This window comes from Taudactylus pleione, unplaced genomic scaffold (assembly GCF_031769625.1).
Source record: "Taudactylus pleione unplaced genomic scaffold, aTauple2 ptg000619l, whole genome shotgun sequence".
Classification (NCBI taxonomy): Eukaryota; Metazoa; Chordata; class Amphibia; order Anura; family Myobatrachidae; genus Taudactylus; species Taudactylus pleione.
Window position 1 is genome coordinate 1,910,620 of NW_028285021.1, and position 17,708 is coordinate 1,928,327.

General features: G+C 50.8%; 2 protein-coding genes across 2 annotated transcripts in view; one reads left to right on the plus strand and one right to left on the minus strand.

The window, feature by feature from the left end:
• Nucleotides 1–11,438, minus strand: part of DDB1 (damage specific DNA binding protein 1) — a 53,813-nt gene extending 42,375 nt beyond the window's left edge. Inside the window, exon 1 of the mRNA XM_088454512.1 lies at nt 11,206–11,438. Within this exon, the coding sequence (XP_088310638.1) occupies nt 11,206–11,428 (223 nt within the window). The 5' untranslated portion in view covers nt 11,429–11,438. The remainder of the gene's footprint in view (nt 1–11,205) is intronic.
• TKFC (triokinase and FMN cyclase) overlaps nt 11,299–17,708 on the plus strand; it is a 42,837-nt gene continuing 36,427 nt past the window's right edge. Inside the window, exon 1 of the mRNA XM_088454511.1 lies at nt 11,299–11,700. The gene's annotated coding sequence lies outside the window, so the exon portion shown is untranslated. The remainder of the gene's footprint in view (nt 11,701–17,708) is intronic.

Consider the following 17,708-nt stretch of genomic DNA (forward strand, 5'->3'; position numbering starts at 1 on the left):
GAGTATGCGTGAATGTGAGTGTGCATGTATCTTTTAATAAAATTATACTGTCCCAGTGTGTCTTGTGTGTATTTTAAAATTTCTTTTGCAGGTGAACTACAGGTACCAGTGGGCCCTTAATCCAATCATGCTGGGGAGGCTTGCTGGGACCTGTAGTTCTCCAACAAAAGACAATATTAGTTAATCTATCTTTTACACCACACTTTACACAAACAACCCGGCACCCACTGGCCTGGGGTGCAGGCTATCAGCCCAGGCCTAGGTTACCCTGGAGGGGGGGGATCCCTTTATTGGGCTGATTAGCAGTCAGTTGTAATGCTTTGGCCAGGGGACCAGTGAAAGGGTTCCTCTGGCTGTGGCATTACACCCCCGCTAAAAAGAGTCCGGTGCCGGTTATGGAAAATACAGGAGACCCCCTACGTCTTTTGTCCCCCTATTTAGACAACCAGGACAGGCACTGGAAAGTCTGGGGCTGGTTGTGCTTTTAGGGGGGGGGGCACGTCATTTTTATTTTACACTTTACAAGCTTTTTACACAGATACATGCACGGATGTCATTGATCTGTGCATGCATCTGTGTCTGACGCAGGTCTGGGAGGGCAGTGTCTATCGGAATGCCTGTCAAGTGGCGGCCGCATCGTGCAGGTCTGAATGGCATATCGTTTGTTGTTCGGTAGTGCGTACACAGTGCTGACAAGAGGGGAATCGTTAACGAGATTGACAGAATAGTGTGTACACACTGGACGATATGAGTGATTTGTCGTTTCGGAATCGGCCAAATCGTTGAAGATATCATAGTAGTGTGTAGGGTCCTTTAAAGTACCTTGAAGTCACCGCAGCCTCACAGACACCAGTGACAGTCTGGTAGCCACAATGCATGGTGAGATGGGCGGAGAAAAGGTGCGGGCATAACCCAAGCCCGAAGAGGAGCTTTCCCATGACACAATGCCGGTAGAGAAGCACTACATTTAGGACTACAGTGAGGAGGTAGACATCTTTGAAGTGATCAGTCACCCAAAAGTACCTGAGGGCTGCCTTACCATAGCAGGTATTCTAGGTACAGGTAAAACAATGTTATGTTAAAACATTCACTGTACCGGACAGGTTTAAGCTACTGTCACACAAAAGAGTCATGTTTTCAAGGTTGCTAAATATGTTGTGAAAATACAAAATACACTCATTATGAAATACTGAAACAATCAATAAAAAAGTTAGAAAAAAAGGTGCTGTAATGTTCATGTTATGTTAGGGCTCTCAAAACTTGCTTGTCTGTATAGTATTGCAGAACACAGGAAGCTGTTTGAACAGGAACAGAGCCTTGCCATGATATGCTTTATAATGCAACATAAAACAGGCATTCACCCTCTTTATTAGATTCATATATCTTAGTATTTTGTGCCAACACATTACCTAGCATGGCCAATCACAAGATATTGCAGGAGCGCGCCATCGGGCATACACACTGCACCTTATGCCCACTTTGTCGTTCCGAGTTGCCCGGAAACGACAAACTGGGCCGATATCGTGCAAGTGTGTACCCAGCCTAAGCCCAGACAGTGCACTTAATGCAGATTTCTGTTTGCACCCTTTTGCAGCAAATTGTATTCCCCTCCCACTACAAGTAGAAAAGTAGGAGAGAAACTTCTCTGCAGAACTCTGGTGTACCTGTTCCAGCCTTTCACAAACCAGAGGAAAATCTAGTGTCCTAATAGTGAAATTAAGTTGCCAGGTTTGTTTGTTATAGCTTGAAATAATATGAGATATGGTAAGAACTTACCCTTGTTATCTCTATTTCTACGAAGTCCATAGGGTTCCACAGGATACCTTGGGGTATAGGTGTGACGTCAGTCGCAGGGCACCAAAGAGTTAAGCTTTCAGCCTCCCAGGATGCACTAGGTCCCCCTCCTATACCCCGCCCCCGGGCCAAGGCACCTCAGTTAGTTACCAAGCCATAGGCCGGAGGAGGAGAAGGAAGAGAGAGAACAAAGATCTGGACACATACAAGAATCACATTCTCACCAGAGGGAGACGGAAAACCGGTGACCAGAGCAAAGCCCATCTGCAGCACAGGTGCGACAGGGCGGGAGTCCTGTGGAACCCTATGGACTTCGTAGAAATAGAGATAACAAGGGTAAGTTCTTACCATATCTCATATTTTCTACTTCAGGGTCCATAGGGTATCCACAGGATACCTTGGGGATGTCCCAAAGCAGTATCCTTTAAGGGTGGGGACGCTCCTGTGCAGAAAGGAGAATCCGCCGCCCGAAGGAAGCATCCTGAGAGGCGAAGGTGTCAAACCTGTAATACCTCACGAAGGTATGGACAGAAGACCACGTAGCAGCCTTGCAGATCTGAACTGCCGAGGCACCACGTCGAGCTGCCCACGAAGGACCCACAGACCTAGTGGAATGAGCCTTCAGAGAAGGAGGGACCGGTAGGCCTTCATGAAGATAAGCTTCAGAAATAGCCATACGGATCCAGGCTGCCAAAGTTTGCTTTGAAGCAGGCCAACCCTTTTTACAGAAGCCATAGAGGACAACAAAGCGTCCGACTTCCTAAACAAAGAAGTGCGGTCCACATAAGTCCTTAAGGCCCGCACAACATCCAAAGAGGCCTCACCCACGGACAGACCCGGTGAGTTAAAGGCCGGAACAACTATTTCCTCGTTAACCTGAAACTGGGAAACAACTTTGGAAAGAAACTCGGGCCGAGTGCGGAGCACTGCCCTGTTCCCATGAAAAACCAAGAAAGGGGGTCTACAAGAAAGAGCCCCTAACTCAGAAACACGTCTGGCTGAAGCAACGGCCAGAAGGAAAACAGTCTTAGCTGTTAGCCATTTAATATCCACTGAGCCCAGTGGTTCAAACGGCGGTCCTTGGAGAGCCCTCAGGACCACAGCCAAATCCCAAGGCGCCACAGGTGGAACAAAGGGCGGCTGAATACGGAGAACACCTTGCATAAAGGTGCGCACATCCGGGATTGTAGCAATCCTACGGTGAAACCAGACAGATAGGGCCGAAACCTGTACCTTCAAAGAAGCAAGGCGAAGCCCATGATCTAGTCCCGCTAGCAGGAAGGCGAGAATCCGAGACAGACGAAACTCCCGCGGTGCATAACCTCTCGGTCGACACCACTGGAAGAACGTATGCCACACGCGATGGTATATCCTCGCGGAAGACGGTTTCCGAGCTCGTAACATGGTACGCACCACAGAGCTGGCAAACCCCCAGGACCTCAGCATGGCCGTCTCAACAGCCACGCCGCCAAAGACAGCCGAGTCAGGTCCGGGTGAAGACAAGGACCCTGAGACCGAAGGTCCGGTCGTAGCGGCAACCGCAGAGGACTGTCCACGGACAGACCCTGAAGGTCTGAGAACCAGTGCCGTCTGGGCCACGCGGGAGCTATCAACAGGAGCGTCCCTCCTTCCTGTTTGAATTTCCGGATTACCCGTGGAAGAAGGGAGACCGGAGGGAACAGGTATGCGAACCTGAACGTCCACCGGACGGACAGAGCATCCACCAGAGACGCCCCTTCGTCTCTTGTGCGAGACCCGTACACCGGCAACTTGTTGTTGTGCCGGGACGCCATGAGGTCGATTTCTGGAAGACCCCACCTGTCCACCAGTAGTTGAAAAACGTCCGGGTGCAGGGACCATTCCCCTGGATGAACGTCCTGGCGACTTAGAAAGTCCGCCTCCCAATTTAGCACTCCCGGGATGAAGACCGCTGATATGGCCGGAAGATTGCGCTCCGCCCAAACCAGGATCCGAGAGACCTCTACGAGAGCCGCCCGACTGCGAGTTCCTCCTTGCCTGTTTATGTAGGCCACGGTGGTAGCATTGTCCGACTGGACCTGCACCGGGTGACCCTGGAGAAACCGCTGTGCCTGCAGGAGAGCATTGAAGACCGCACGGAGTTCCAAGATATTTATTGGAAGCTCCGCTTCTGTCGGTGTCCACCTGCCCTGAAACAAGTGTGGACCCGAAACTGCTCCCCAGCCCCGAAGACTGGCGTCCGTTGTCAACAGGACCCAATTTGGAACCCAGAACGGACGTCCCTTGTTGAGGTGGGTCATCTTTAACCACCACGCAAGGGACAGGCGAACCTCCGGGGTGAGCACAATCGTCTGGAACTTCAGAGACTGAGGCAGCCCGTTCCACTTGGACAGGATCAGGTGCTGCAGAGGTCTAGAGTGAAACTGGGCGTATTCCACCATGTCGAACACCGACACCATGGAGCCCAGTAAGCTCATCGCCGAGTGTAAGGACACCCGGCGGCTGTGCAGACAACTGCGCACCCTTGACTGTAAAGCAGAGATCTTGTCCTCCGTCACGAAGATCCTTTGCTGTCCCGAGTCCAATAAGGCTCCAAGATGCAGAATCCTCCGAGACGGGATTAGAGTGGACTTCTGCCAGTTAATTAGCCAGCCGTGCCGTTGCAGCAGTGCAATGGTCAGGTCCAAGTGGTGTAACAGGAGCTCTGGAGATCCTGCCACCAATAACAGGTCGTCCAAGTACGGCAACATGCGGACTCCTTGCAGCCGCAGAGAAGCCGCCATGACCGCCATAGCGTCCTGTATGTCCAATGACACCATGTAGTCCCAAGGTTCCAGCGCCAGAATGATGGACCGTAGGGTCTCCATCCGAAACTTCGGGACCCGCAAAGACTTGTTGAGTGCTTTGAGGTTGAGAATCGGACGATATGACCCATTGGGTTTCTGTACCAAAAATAGATTTGAATAGAAACCCTGGCCCCTCTGGGAGAATGGAACAGGCACTATAACTCCAGCCTGGAGCATAGTGTGCAATACCTTCCGCAGCTCCGTAGCCTTGTTCCGGTCTGATGGTAGACCCGTGGTGAAGAATCGAGCCGGGGGTCTGTGCCGGAAGGAGAGGGCGTACCCGTGAGAGACCACCTCCAGAACCCAAGTGTCTGTCGTAGTGAACGACCAACACCGGGAGAACTGCAGCAGGCGGCCTCCCACCCTGGGATCCCCCAAGGGGAGACCCGGACCGTCAGGCCGCAGGCTTGTCATCTGGCTTGGGGGCCGGACGTCTGGTACTCCATGCCTGTTTCCGGGGCTTGACCGATTTCTTAGGGCCAGCCTGTCGAGGAAACGACTGTGGTTTGGGCCTGCCCTGGGCCCTAGATGACCGAAAGGACGATGGTCCAGAACCAGAAGGAGCAGCGGCCGACGGGAGACAAGCAGATTTGGCTGCCGCCAGCGTGGCCACAATCTTATCCAGATCCGGACCGAAGAGAACTTCTCCGGTAAACGGCAACGCTTCCAGACCTTTCTTGGATCTGCGTCCGCCTTCCAGGATCGCAGCCACAAGGTGCGACGAGCAGCTACCGCTGCTGAAGAAATTCTAGACACCAGAGTACTAATGTCTAGAGCCGCCTCGTTGATGTAGGTGGCCGAATCACGGAGATTGCCAATCAACTCCGCTTGTTCGGCCGGACAGTCGGATTCAAAAGAAGCCTCTAATGAATCCGCCCAGCGCTCCATCGCTCTGGCAACCCAGCAAATGGCCATAGCCGGCCGTGCTGCCCCCCCTGCAAGGGAATAAGCGGACTTCAGGCAGATTTCTACCTTGCGGTCCGTAGCATCCTTAAGGGAGGACATGGATGGCATCGGCAATGTGGCACTACGGACAAGACGGGTCACGTGAGAATCCACCTGTGGAGGGGATTCACACTTAGCAAAATAATTATCCGCGAACGGATAAGCCACCGCCAGGCGTCTCTGCGGCTGGTATCTTTTGCCAGGTTGTTTCCACGCCTCCTCTAAATGGTCCACCAACTGACCCGAAAGAGGAAAGACTGTGGCATCGCCCTTCACATCTTTGAAAAAGGCATACTTAGATTTAGCCGCTGGGGGAACTTCGTCCTCAATCACCAAGGCTGTGCGGACCGCCCGAATAAGTCCAGGAATATATACTTTGGACTTAGCATCAGCGTCCTTAGTATGGAAAGGTTCCTGATCGTAAGGATCCAGAATCTCCCCATCATCAGACGTCCCTTCGTCATCCTCATAAGGAGCGGACAGAGACGCCACCGGCCTTTTATGAGGCCGCATCACAGACTCCCCTTGCAACACATCCGACAAGTGCTGTAAAGAACTCGTCAGGGAGTTAACCCACGCTGGCTCCTGAGAACCCGGGAGCGGGGAAATAGGGAGACTGTGTGGTACCACCAATTGTCGTGGGAACCCCTGCATGGGTGACGACACCACAGACTGCTGGGACAAACCCATCGGAGTAAACGCGGGCTGCGGAGCTAACTGGCCCACTAAAGCTGTTAACGCCTGAGCGAAACAAGCCCAGGGCGGCTCCTGTACCGGTGCTGTAACCGTAATAGGCCGCGCCATGGACAACACTGCCGGCAAAGGCCCTCCGCGCTACCCTCCCCCTCCGCTAACGGTACTTTGCACGTGGTACACTGTAGCCGGAGGGGAAAATCACTTTCAGACATGATGGCACCACGTATGTGACCTCTCTCACCAATTAAGTATTAAATAGGCGAGAGACCACCCTGCAGCACCGCACCGCAAGGGCTTTAGCAGAAAGAACAGGGACAGTAATAAAGCTGACAGTTTAGAGAAGAATAGTTACAGGCAGCGCTAGCACAGTCACATACAATGCAGAGAAATAACAATTCCTGCACTAACAGCGCTGATCACTCAACTACACAGACACAGGGCCTGGTAGGACACAGCGCTGCATACACAGACCTGAGCCACAGCGGAGGAGAGGTATGCGGGGGGACCCAGACCACGATGCTTCCTTCCAGACTTCCAGCAGCGTTCACCATGCGTTGCAGAGAAGATGGCCGCCGAGGAGCAGAGAGAAGCTGGCCTGGGGGAGGAGCGCTGACACAGGACCAGTCAGCACAGTGCAGAGAGGGCTGTGTGCAGCGGGGGAGGCGCCGGCTGTGAGACAGGGAAGGCGCGCTCCCCTGGCATGCATTTAACCCCTGGGACGCCGCAGCGCTACCGCTCTGCTGCGGTCCGCTGTCCCAGGTGGTAGTGGAAGCGCAGGTTGGTCGCCTGGCTCCACGCTGCAGCCAGTCCCCAGGGAGCCCCCTGCCTGGGGACTTAGGACCATGTGATCAGCGGGGACCCACCGCGGGACCCCGCTGCTTACCTCTGTCCCCCTTGAATCCGGCCATGGTCCGGAGCATCTGGGGTCACCGCTAGCTGTGACCCCAGACGCCCACCAGCATCCCCGGATCAGTACCGGCGTTCTGGTACCGGCGGGGTGTAGGGAAGACAGCATGGACGTCAGGACTGACTGTCCATGCTGTTCATCCAGATGTGCAGCCACAGCTGCATGAAGAAAAAGCTTCAGGGGCTCTTCTAGCCCCCACTCCAACAGGTGCACCCGACTCCGGCCGGGCACCAAACTAAACTGAGGTGCCTTGGCCCGGGGGCGGGGTATAGGAGGGGGACCTAGTGCATCCTGGGAGGCTGAAAGCTTAACTCTTTGGTGCCCTGCGACTGACGTCACACCTATACCCCAAGGTATCCTGTGGATACCCTATGGACCCTGAAGTAGAAACTTGTATATCTTGCATTAAAATTCCTGCTGGTATGACGTCACAGGTGTAATTTATTACATTATTCAGAAATGAAGGGCAATGTGGAGACCTTTTGAAGATCAGATTGATGCAGATGTGCCCCTTGAAGTGTATCAGGGAACCCACCACTGCTTTATAGTCTTGTTACCTACATTCACCAAAATAAAAAAGCACGTTTCCAAATGCACAAATGGACACGATTTATTTGTACAAACACAACAGCTGGGCTAATACTTTATTTTCCTCAGTCCTGCCTTATTACTTTTATGATGTGGATATTCCACTAGCTCACTATAGTGGATTTATCCTTGAATGCTGATAAGGAGTAGGGTATTATGTACAGTGCACTACCAGCACCTAGTTACACTAGATCTGTTTGTTCCTATGTGAATATCAGATTCAGCATCGCCGTACTTTCAGTCTTGTAGAAATCGTGCATTTTTTTAGCCGATGCGCGCTCCCGTGGGTCCTTCAATTGGATCTTATGATCATATGTGCAGCACATATGATCCATCTTATCGTGTGCAGATCATGCCATTTTTTTGGTTCATGCGATCCATCGTGTGGTAATTCAAGTAATTTCAATGACTGTTTGTCCCTATTCCCTAATGAGCGTGTGAGCCACAGGATCGATCTTACGGCAGATCCTGTGCTAAGAGAAAAAAATGGTGACTGCAGGGTAATCCGATGTGAAGCGGATCGGATGCTGATCGCGTAGGTGTATGGGCCACTTTATTGTGGGCTCATTCCAATTAGGTGGGAAGGGGATGATTTGCAACTGCAACGGCATAGAAACGCCAGCAATGGCACGACAATTTGCCCCCCTCGCAACCCAATCTCACACCGGTCTCGCACATTTTGCTCACAGCACTATAGGATTACAAACAAAAATGTGCGAGCCCGAAGGTAGCGTAAGAGCGGCGCACAGCCACACTTACTCACAGGTGCAAGTAATTAACTCCTTATTGGGTCAATATGTGATAAGTATATTGATATTTTAATAGAATTTATAGTGCTAAATGATATAATGTTAAATTCATAACCATTTAACAATTTCAGTCTACTCTTATATTTGCCGGTGTTTATGTCAACATTCTACAGTAGTACTGGACTACTCACAAATAATTATTTATACTCAGCTTTAATTATATTACCATTCATAGATCCCTATAGATTGTAAGCTTGCACCCTATAGATTTGTAAGCTTGCGAGCAGGGCCCTCTTACAATTATGTATGTCTTTTATGTATGTATGTATGTATGTCTGTTACAACCCAGTATGTTGATTCAAATTTTAAAGCGCAACGGAATTTGCTGCGCTATATAAGAACCTGTTAATAATACCCCTTTTACACCGGAGCTAAAACCCGGGTTCTTGAAGGGTTAACCCGGGCAGCTCCCTGGTGTAAAAGGGGAGAGAGTTGGATCACCGGGTCGGGTGACCCGGCAATCCAACCCTGGTAACTAGCAGGGTTTAACACGGGCATAGCCCGTGAAACCCTGCTAAGAGAACAGCGCACTCCGGGTCACGATGACCTGGAGTGCGCTGCTAGCCGGCCGATTGGTCCGGCTTCAGTGGCGCTTGGAGATGACGTCATCTCCAAGCGACCACTTTCACTTCGCAAAAGCCGGGTCTATGCAGACCCGACTGCGGTGTGAGCGGCGCTGACTCGGGAATATCGCGAGTCGGCGCCGGCAAAATTCCGGATCTGATCCGGATAGGAACTTTGGCCCTGATTCAGAGCCGGACGCTCTGACCAGAGCGCTCACTCTGAATCAGGGCCCACCTCCATTAATATGGAGCGTCCTCCTGGACGTTCGTATAGCTGTGGGTCACCACCCACAGCATATACGAGCATGCAGGATGATGGTCGCGATGGTCTTGACCATCGCCACTGCGAGCAACAGCCTGCGGTTGAGGTTTTCAACCGCAAGGCCAGGAGTGATTTTAGCTCCATCAGAGCCAAAATCACTCCACACATCACTAGTGATGTCAGTGGGGCCGGCTTCAGATGGTAGGCGTTCCCTTGGGAACGCCTCCGTCTAGCAGGCACGCCCCCGGCACACCCACCAAAGGGGGCGTGCTGTCAGTCAACATCGACAGCACGCCCCCTTTGATGAGACACTCCGAGCGAAGGAAAGTCCTTCGCTCGGCGCGTCTCGCGCATGCGCACGACGGAGCTCCCTCCGTCATGCGCAGTGCAGACCATCGACCCACTTGCGAGCGGACAGCCGCTCGCGAGTGGGTCTGAATGAGGGCCTTTGTTCCAACTCCAGGTCAGACCCGGAATTTAGGTAGAAAAGGGGTATAAATAAATTCATAGAACTAGTTGTAATGCCTGCGATTCCCCTGCACGTGGACACAATGGGGAGACAAAGGCGTTTTAAAACCTGACACTTCTGTTCGTGTTTATGCCCAATATTTAAAAGAGCAGTGCTTTTACTAGCCGTGTCATGTTGGTGGCACATTGGTTAGATACAAGCCGGGGACATGTTGGTTAGATACAGGCCCGGGGGCACGTTGGTTAGGCACTGTCCGCTATGAGCTGCCCTCTCAGGGTGCTGCATCATTGTACAGCGCAGGGCACACTGACCTGTTACGCAGACACTGACCACAAGTGCAGCACACAGCCACGCTTACTCACAGGTGCAAGTAATTAGCTCCTAACTGGATCAATATGTGATAAGTATATTGATATTTTAATAACATTTATAGTGCTAAATGATATAATGTTAAATTCATAACCATTTTAGTCTAATTTTGCATTTGCCGGTGTTTATGTCAACATTCTACAGTAGTACTGGACTACTCACAAATAATTATTTATACTCTTAATGCCTTAATTACAGTAGCATGTATAGAACTAGTTGTAATGCCTGCGATTCCCCTGCACATGGACACAATGGGGGAGACATAGCGGTTTATTTACGACATCGTGTTTATGCCCAATATTTAAAAGGGCTGTGCTTTTACTAGCCGTGTCAGGTTGAGGGCACGCTGGTTAGATACAGACAGGGAACACGTTGATTAAACATGGGCTGGGGGTACAATGGTTAGACACAGGCCAGGAGCATGCTATTTAGACAGAGGCCGTGAGTACGCTGGTTAGACAGAGGCCGTAGGTACGCTGGTTGGGGGCACAGGCCAGGGGGAACGTTGGTTGGGGGCACAGGCCAGGGGGAACGTTGGTTGGGGGCACAGGCCAGGGGGAACGTTGGTTGGGGGCACAGGCCAGGGGGAACGTTGGTTGGGGGCACAGGCCAGGGGGAACGTTGGTTGGGGGCACAGGCCAGGGGGAACGTTGGTTGGGGGCACAGGCCGGGGGAACGTCAGTTAGGCACAGGCTGGGTGAACGTCGATAAGCACAGGCTGGGGGCACGTCGGTCGGGCACAGGCTGGGGGCACGTCGGTCGGGCACAGGCTGGGGGCACGTCGGTCGGGCACAGGCTGGGGGAAGGTTGGTTAGGCACAGGCTGGGGGCACGTCGGTTAGGCACAGGCTGGGTGAACGTCGATAAGCACAGGCTGGGGGCACGTTGGTTAGGCACAGGCAGGAGACATTGACAGCACTGTCCGCTATGAGCTGCCCTCTCGGTGCTGGCATCATTGTACAGCGCCGGGCACACTGACCTGTCACGCAGGCATTGACCGCTGTGGGCTTCTGCGCGGTGACCACGTAGTTGCAGGACATACTGGTACTGGCCGGTGAGCTCCTGTCGCTGCGACTCAGAGAGAGCGACAGGCGCGAAAACAAGCAGCGATAGGACAGAGGCCGCGCACAAGCGGAACCGGAAAGGGCAGACAAGCGAGTGTGGGCAGAGCGGCTCTTCAGACACCATAGAGAAGAGGGCATCCGGAGAGAGGGTACACAGCGTCTGGAAGAGCGGCAGCACAGACTGAGTACTGCGGCGTACGGGAGGAAGAGTGTCAGAGAGACTGCAGCGGGCCTAGAGAGGGTCTGCTGGGAGTTGTAGTTTTACGGCAACCTCCCGGCCTGGTGTGCTCAGTCACTGCATAAAGCCACACAATATGTAGCTGGAAGGGCTCAGTGACTGTGCAGCCTGTAACATAAGCTACAAGGTGCAATCACCGGCTTCTTGGATGTAGTAGCTGCTATACATAAAGGTATATTAGGAATAGTATGTAATTTGTATTGTACAATGCGCACAGGGCAGGGAGTAATGGGTACTACTATGCATGCTGATGTGGGCATGGGGTCATTACAACCAATAGGTTCCTCTTCTTTCCCCGTATTACTTTCATGCTTTTTTCTGGCAATGAGCATATACAGAGTTGGCGGATACATGGGGCCTTATACAGAGCTGGCGGATACATGGGCCTTATACAGAGCTGGCGGATACATGGGGCCTTATACAGAGCTGGCGGATACATGGGGCCTTATACAGAGCTGGCGGATACATGGGGCCTTATACAGAGCTGGCGGATACATGGAGCCTTACACAGAGCTGGTGGATACATGGGACCTTATACAGAGCTGGCGGATACATATGGGGCCTTATACAGAGCTGGCGGATACATATGGGGCCTTATACAGAGCTGGCGGATACATATGGGGCCTTACACAGAGCTGGTGGATACATGGGGCCTTATACAGAGCTGGCGGATACATATGGGCCTTACACAGAGCTGGTGGATACATGGGGCCTTATACAGAGTTGTCTGGAAATAAAATTTACATACTTGTGATGACTTAGTTGCATAGGCAAGTTTGGAGCTGTGGTTCTCTCCCCTTGAATGTATCGTATGTAGTCAGATGTGCCAGGAATATGGAATCGGTATGTTTTACCGGCGGACGGAATGCTGGCGGTCAGAAAACCAACAGCGGCATCCCGTTGTTGAAGACCCTGACAAGGGGTGGTAAGTAGCCCCCCTAACCCTCCCCCGGTGGTGCCTAACCCTACCCTCCCCCCTTCTCCGCAGCCTAACCATAACCCTCCCCAGTCGGTGCCTAACCCACCCCGGCAGGTCCCTAAGCCTAACCCGCATACTTACCTTCGGGATGCCAACGTCGGTATCTCCATGTTTGGCATCCCGTCCGCGGGCATCTTGACTGGATCCCAGGAATACGACTGGAGGTTGGACTTTACTGTGCCATGACCATTTCACTAAGTGGCCGTACAGTGCAGATAATAAGTACTGAAATGGGAGCCGCGGGTTGGGGACAAATGGTTTGTAACATCAGAATAGCTAAACAAATATATATTTTTTTATTATTATTTTCAATTACAACACTTAAGCTGGGTATACATTATATGACGGGGGTTTCAATTTCACTAAATCTCAGAACACACAATATAGAGTAGTGATTCTCAAACCCTGTCCTCAGGACCCCACACACGTCACTTTTTCCAGGTCACCCAGCAGGTGCACAGGTGTATTCATTACTCACTGACACTTTTTAGAGATCCACACGTGGAGGTAATTTTTTCATTTATGATTCTGTGAGGAGACCTGAAAAACATGCACTGTTTGGGGTCCTGAGGACCGAGTTTGAGAACCTGTGATATAGAGGGTACACACTATGCAATCTTCCAAACAACGCCATGATATATCATATCGGAGGATTGTACCCAATTAATCGTTTCCCCTGTACACACTATGCAATCATCGTGTAGGTCACTGGCCGTTGAAGTGATGTCTTCATAGGAAGGATTGGACCAGTATATCTTGTGGTGATTGTACACACTACACCAGTGGTGTCAAACTCTGGCCCTTCAGCTTTTGTGGGACTACATATCCCAGCATGCCCTGCCACAGTTTCAGCATGCCCTAATATCAAAACTGGCACTGCATGCTGGGATGTGTAGTTTCATTTTGCAGCTGGAGGGCCCAAGTTTGACACCACAGCACTACATAATGTGCACCATATCGTTTACTGCATTGTCCCATCTGACATGCAGCACAGTAGATGGGACGATGCGATGAGGGATTGGGCATACATGCTATACGATGTGTACAATTTGTTGTTCTGATCCACGTTGAAACAATATATTGGTCGATAGATCAAATATAGTCTTCATTCTAGCACCCTGCACCTGTCACAACCCGTGCAGTTCCTCTTTCCTGCCTGGGGTGTTGCTCTATTCTCTAGTGCATCTAGCACACTCAGCTGACGCAACAAACTGCTGAGATACAGACCTGTGCATGCTAGAAGCACCAGAGCAGAGAGCGACACCCCATGCAGGAAAGAGGAACTGTACAGGCTGTGACAGGCGCAGGGTGCTAGAATGAACCTTTAATTATAGCGTGTACCCAGTTTTAGGAATGTGGGGAGCTTTCACCTTTCCCAACAGCGTGTGCATAATACTTTATTTGGGTAAAACAAGTGTTTCTAGTGCTTCGTATTTTGACTTTTTAAACAGTGTTGCAGCAGTTTTAATGTGTTCACATAAATGGGTGTGCTTGAGATGTAATCGTGCAATAAGAAGCAGGCTGTGTCCATCATCATTATCAGTGTGCAACTTGCACCAGGGTTTTAGCAATATTTGGTGGCCATTTTAGTCATGATTTGCTACTACACACCCACACCTATTCCAGCCCCCTCACAGCTCCCTATATATACGGTTGCAAGTCACATTTATGACTGAAAAAATATTCTGTATTAAAGACACACGTGCACTAAAAAAAAACAAATGCATGTTACAGCCGAAAAAAGTAGCAAATCATGTTTACGTCGAACTCTGAATAAGGCCCAGGATGTTCTGTTTCCCATGTAATAAATATACCAGTTACATTAGCTGAAGGAGATCTAGTCATTCCGTGAAGGTCTGTCAGAGCTATGGCCCTGATTCAGAGCCGGACGCTCTGACCAGAGCGCTCGCTCTGAATCGGGGCCCACCTCCATTAATATGGAGCGTCCTCCTGGACGCTCGTATAGCTGTGGGTCACCACCCACAGCATATACGAGCGTGCAGGATGATGGTCGCGATGGTCTTGACCATCGCGACCATCGCCACTGCGAGCAACAGCCTGCGGTTGAGGTTTTCAACCGCAAGGCCAGGAGTGATTTTGGCTCTATCAGAGCCAAAATCACTCCCACTGACATCACTAGTGATGTCAGTGGGGCCGGCTTCAGACGGTAGGCGTTCCCTTGGGAACGCCTCTGTCTGGCAGGCACGCCCCCGGCACGCCCACCAAAGGGGGTGTGCTGTCAGTCAACATCGACAGCACGCCCCCTTTGATGAGACACTCCGAGCGAAGGAAAGTCCTTCGCTCGGCGCGTCTCTCGCATGCGCACGACGGAGCTCCCTCACGACAGCCCCTCGCGAGTGGGTCTGAATGAGGGCCTATGTTTGAAGTGCAGCTGACAGCTGTGGACATTTCTATTTATTATGGTAGGAAAACCTTCCTTGTTTTGTGCTTGCACCTCTATGGAATGCCAGCAAAAACAAACTGGGTTTCCCTGCCCTCATATCTCGCAGTGCAAGATTTTGACGGACCTAATTGAATGTGAAAATGCTATGGATTAGTCTGTTTTGTTTTCTTTCTTTGACTTACAAGATGACCTAAAGCCTTTTGAAATTTCTTCTGGTTTTCTGCCTTAAGGTGGCCATACATCTGCGACGGATCGTTGGGATGCAATCGGAAATTTCCGATCGACCACCGGAAACTTCCGATCGTCCACCATCGATGTTCTGCGATCCGTCGACGGATCGCAGACATTTGCCATGTTAAATGTCGGCGATTTGACGATCGCGATCATTTTTTGATCGCGATCGGCAAAATCCAACGTGTTGGATTTCTGCAATCCCGTGATGCCAGGTTGCAGCATCGCGGGAACGCAGCAATCCATCGCAGATGGGTAGGGCTCATAACACTTAAGCGCAAACGTTTGAATGAATGAGTTTTTATACGGTCTTTTCCCTTACAACACGTGAAAGGGAAATTGGTTATTTTCACACTTTCAAAGTAATCTGCAGTGCCAGTAATATCTTGTCTCACATTAAGTAGCTATAAGGTGTTCAGCCCGTAATGCAGGTAGCAATGGGATAAGGTCTAGCACCAGGCCTGGCCAACCTGTAGCTCTTCAGCTGTTGTGAAACTACAAGTCCCAGCATGCCTTTGCACTGATCAGCTGGTAAAGCATGCTGGGACTTGTAGTTTCACAACAGCTGGAGAGCCACTGATTGGCCAGGCCTGCACTAGAGGATCAGACCAAAACTGTCTTGATTTATATCATTTACTGTGAACCTGTACCTGTCTCCCCCTCCAGGTATATGTCAAACATACAGAAATTGGTCTGATCCTTTAGCTCTATGCAAAGCCAGATTAAAGCTTTGTACACACTGACAGATACATTGGCCGATCAATTGATCGGCCAATGTATCTGTTGCCAATACGGCAGTGTGTACCCGCGATATGTAGGTGAACGCCAGCGTTCACTGACATATCGCATTGGCTGTGCTGCACAGCCGATGGACAGATATGTCTGCAGACATATGTCCATCGGCAGGTGTGCCGACCGCCTGTACACACACAGCAGCAGCAGCGAGGAGGGGGGTGGGACATGCCCCCACCTACCAGGACACGCCCCCTGGTCGACGGGACCTGCGGGCAGACACAGATTATGGTTGGTCAGTGTGTATGAACAACCATCATCTGCAGATATATCTGTATAGTGTGTACCCACCATAAGACTTGTGGTGGCCCCAGGGCAACTGACGTTTATGGTGCCTCTGGATAAAAAACTTGTCAAAATGATATAGTTTTATGTAACCTCACCAATATAATGTGTAAATGTACTGTAGTGCCTCCAGTTCACATCATGCCACAGTGCCCCCAGTTCACAGTATGCTACAATGTAGTGCCTCCAGTTCACATTCACCTCCCTGAGATCACAAATTTTGGAACCTGCAGGCTGCAACAGGATCTTTAACGGAGAATCTACTACACCGCAGCCATACCATACTTTTTTGTTCCTCCTCCTTGCCCCTCCCACTTGGCTTCTCCTGCCAGCATTGACAGTGTTGCCTGATGCAGTGTCATTTTGTTGCAGCCTGAACTCATTATCCCCCACTCCTCCCCCGATGGGCCAGTCCAATATTGAGCATATAGCAATGTGTTGGGGGCCCTCTTGTGTGTAGAAAGGCCCTTGGGCAACCTCCCCATCCTCCTTGTTGCTAGTCTGGCACTGGTGCTAGATCTTACCCCTCACTAATAACAGCAGAAACCTTTTATACTTTCTGAAGGAAATTCACCCCGAAAGGGGTCAGGGTTGATGTACATTGTTTGTAGAATTATGGTAAATGCACAATATATCTGACAATTTTCCTCCGGATGAGCACATCTTAGTAGAGGTAAAACTGGTGGTATTATATACAGTTAGTAAAAGAGATTGTTGCTCAATGTTTCTAGGTAGTGATAAAGCAGAGAGCTAATTTTAAGGGTCATGCATAAAGCATTACCAGTCCACAGGAGTTAAAGCATAAGGGAAGATAATAGACTAAAGAAGGGAACAGGGAGCCCAGCACAGGAAATAACACAGCGGTAGGAGATTACACAGGACCTATACTACAGGATAAGAGTAGAGACTTCAATAGAGGGGTTAACATGTACAGCACTGGGCTTTAGGCTGGGAAGTGGTAAGCAGGCAGGGCAGACATGGTCAGCAACATAGGATCACTGACCGAAAAGAGAGCAACAAAGGGGTAATGCCGCATACACACTACATGATGTGTGTATGCGGCAATATCGTCATCGGCGGGCCCAACGGGGTGCCAGCATTGGCAAGTGTATTGCCAATGCTGACCAGCGGTGGACGATGGCGGGTTGGCTGGCATCGCTCACGATAACCCCAGATTGGGCTAGTTGTACAGCCGACTGGGGATATCGTAAACGACCATCAGGAGCGCGCATCGCTGGTTGTTTTTAGCATACACACTGGCCGATATTTTGAACGATATCGATATCGCTGAATCGTTCAAAATATCGGCTAGTGTGCACGCGGCTTTAGTCAATACGGAATTTGATCACACATAAACAACCTATGACTTTGCAGCTGTAATGATGTTCTAGTCTACCAGACAGGTTAGCATGCTGTACCTGTTACTAAACTTACTGTTCTCATGTACTGTATGTTGCATATGTCAGGTACTATGTGGAATCTTTGGCAC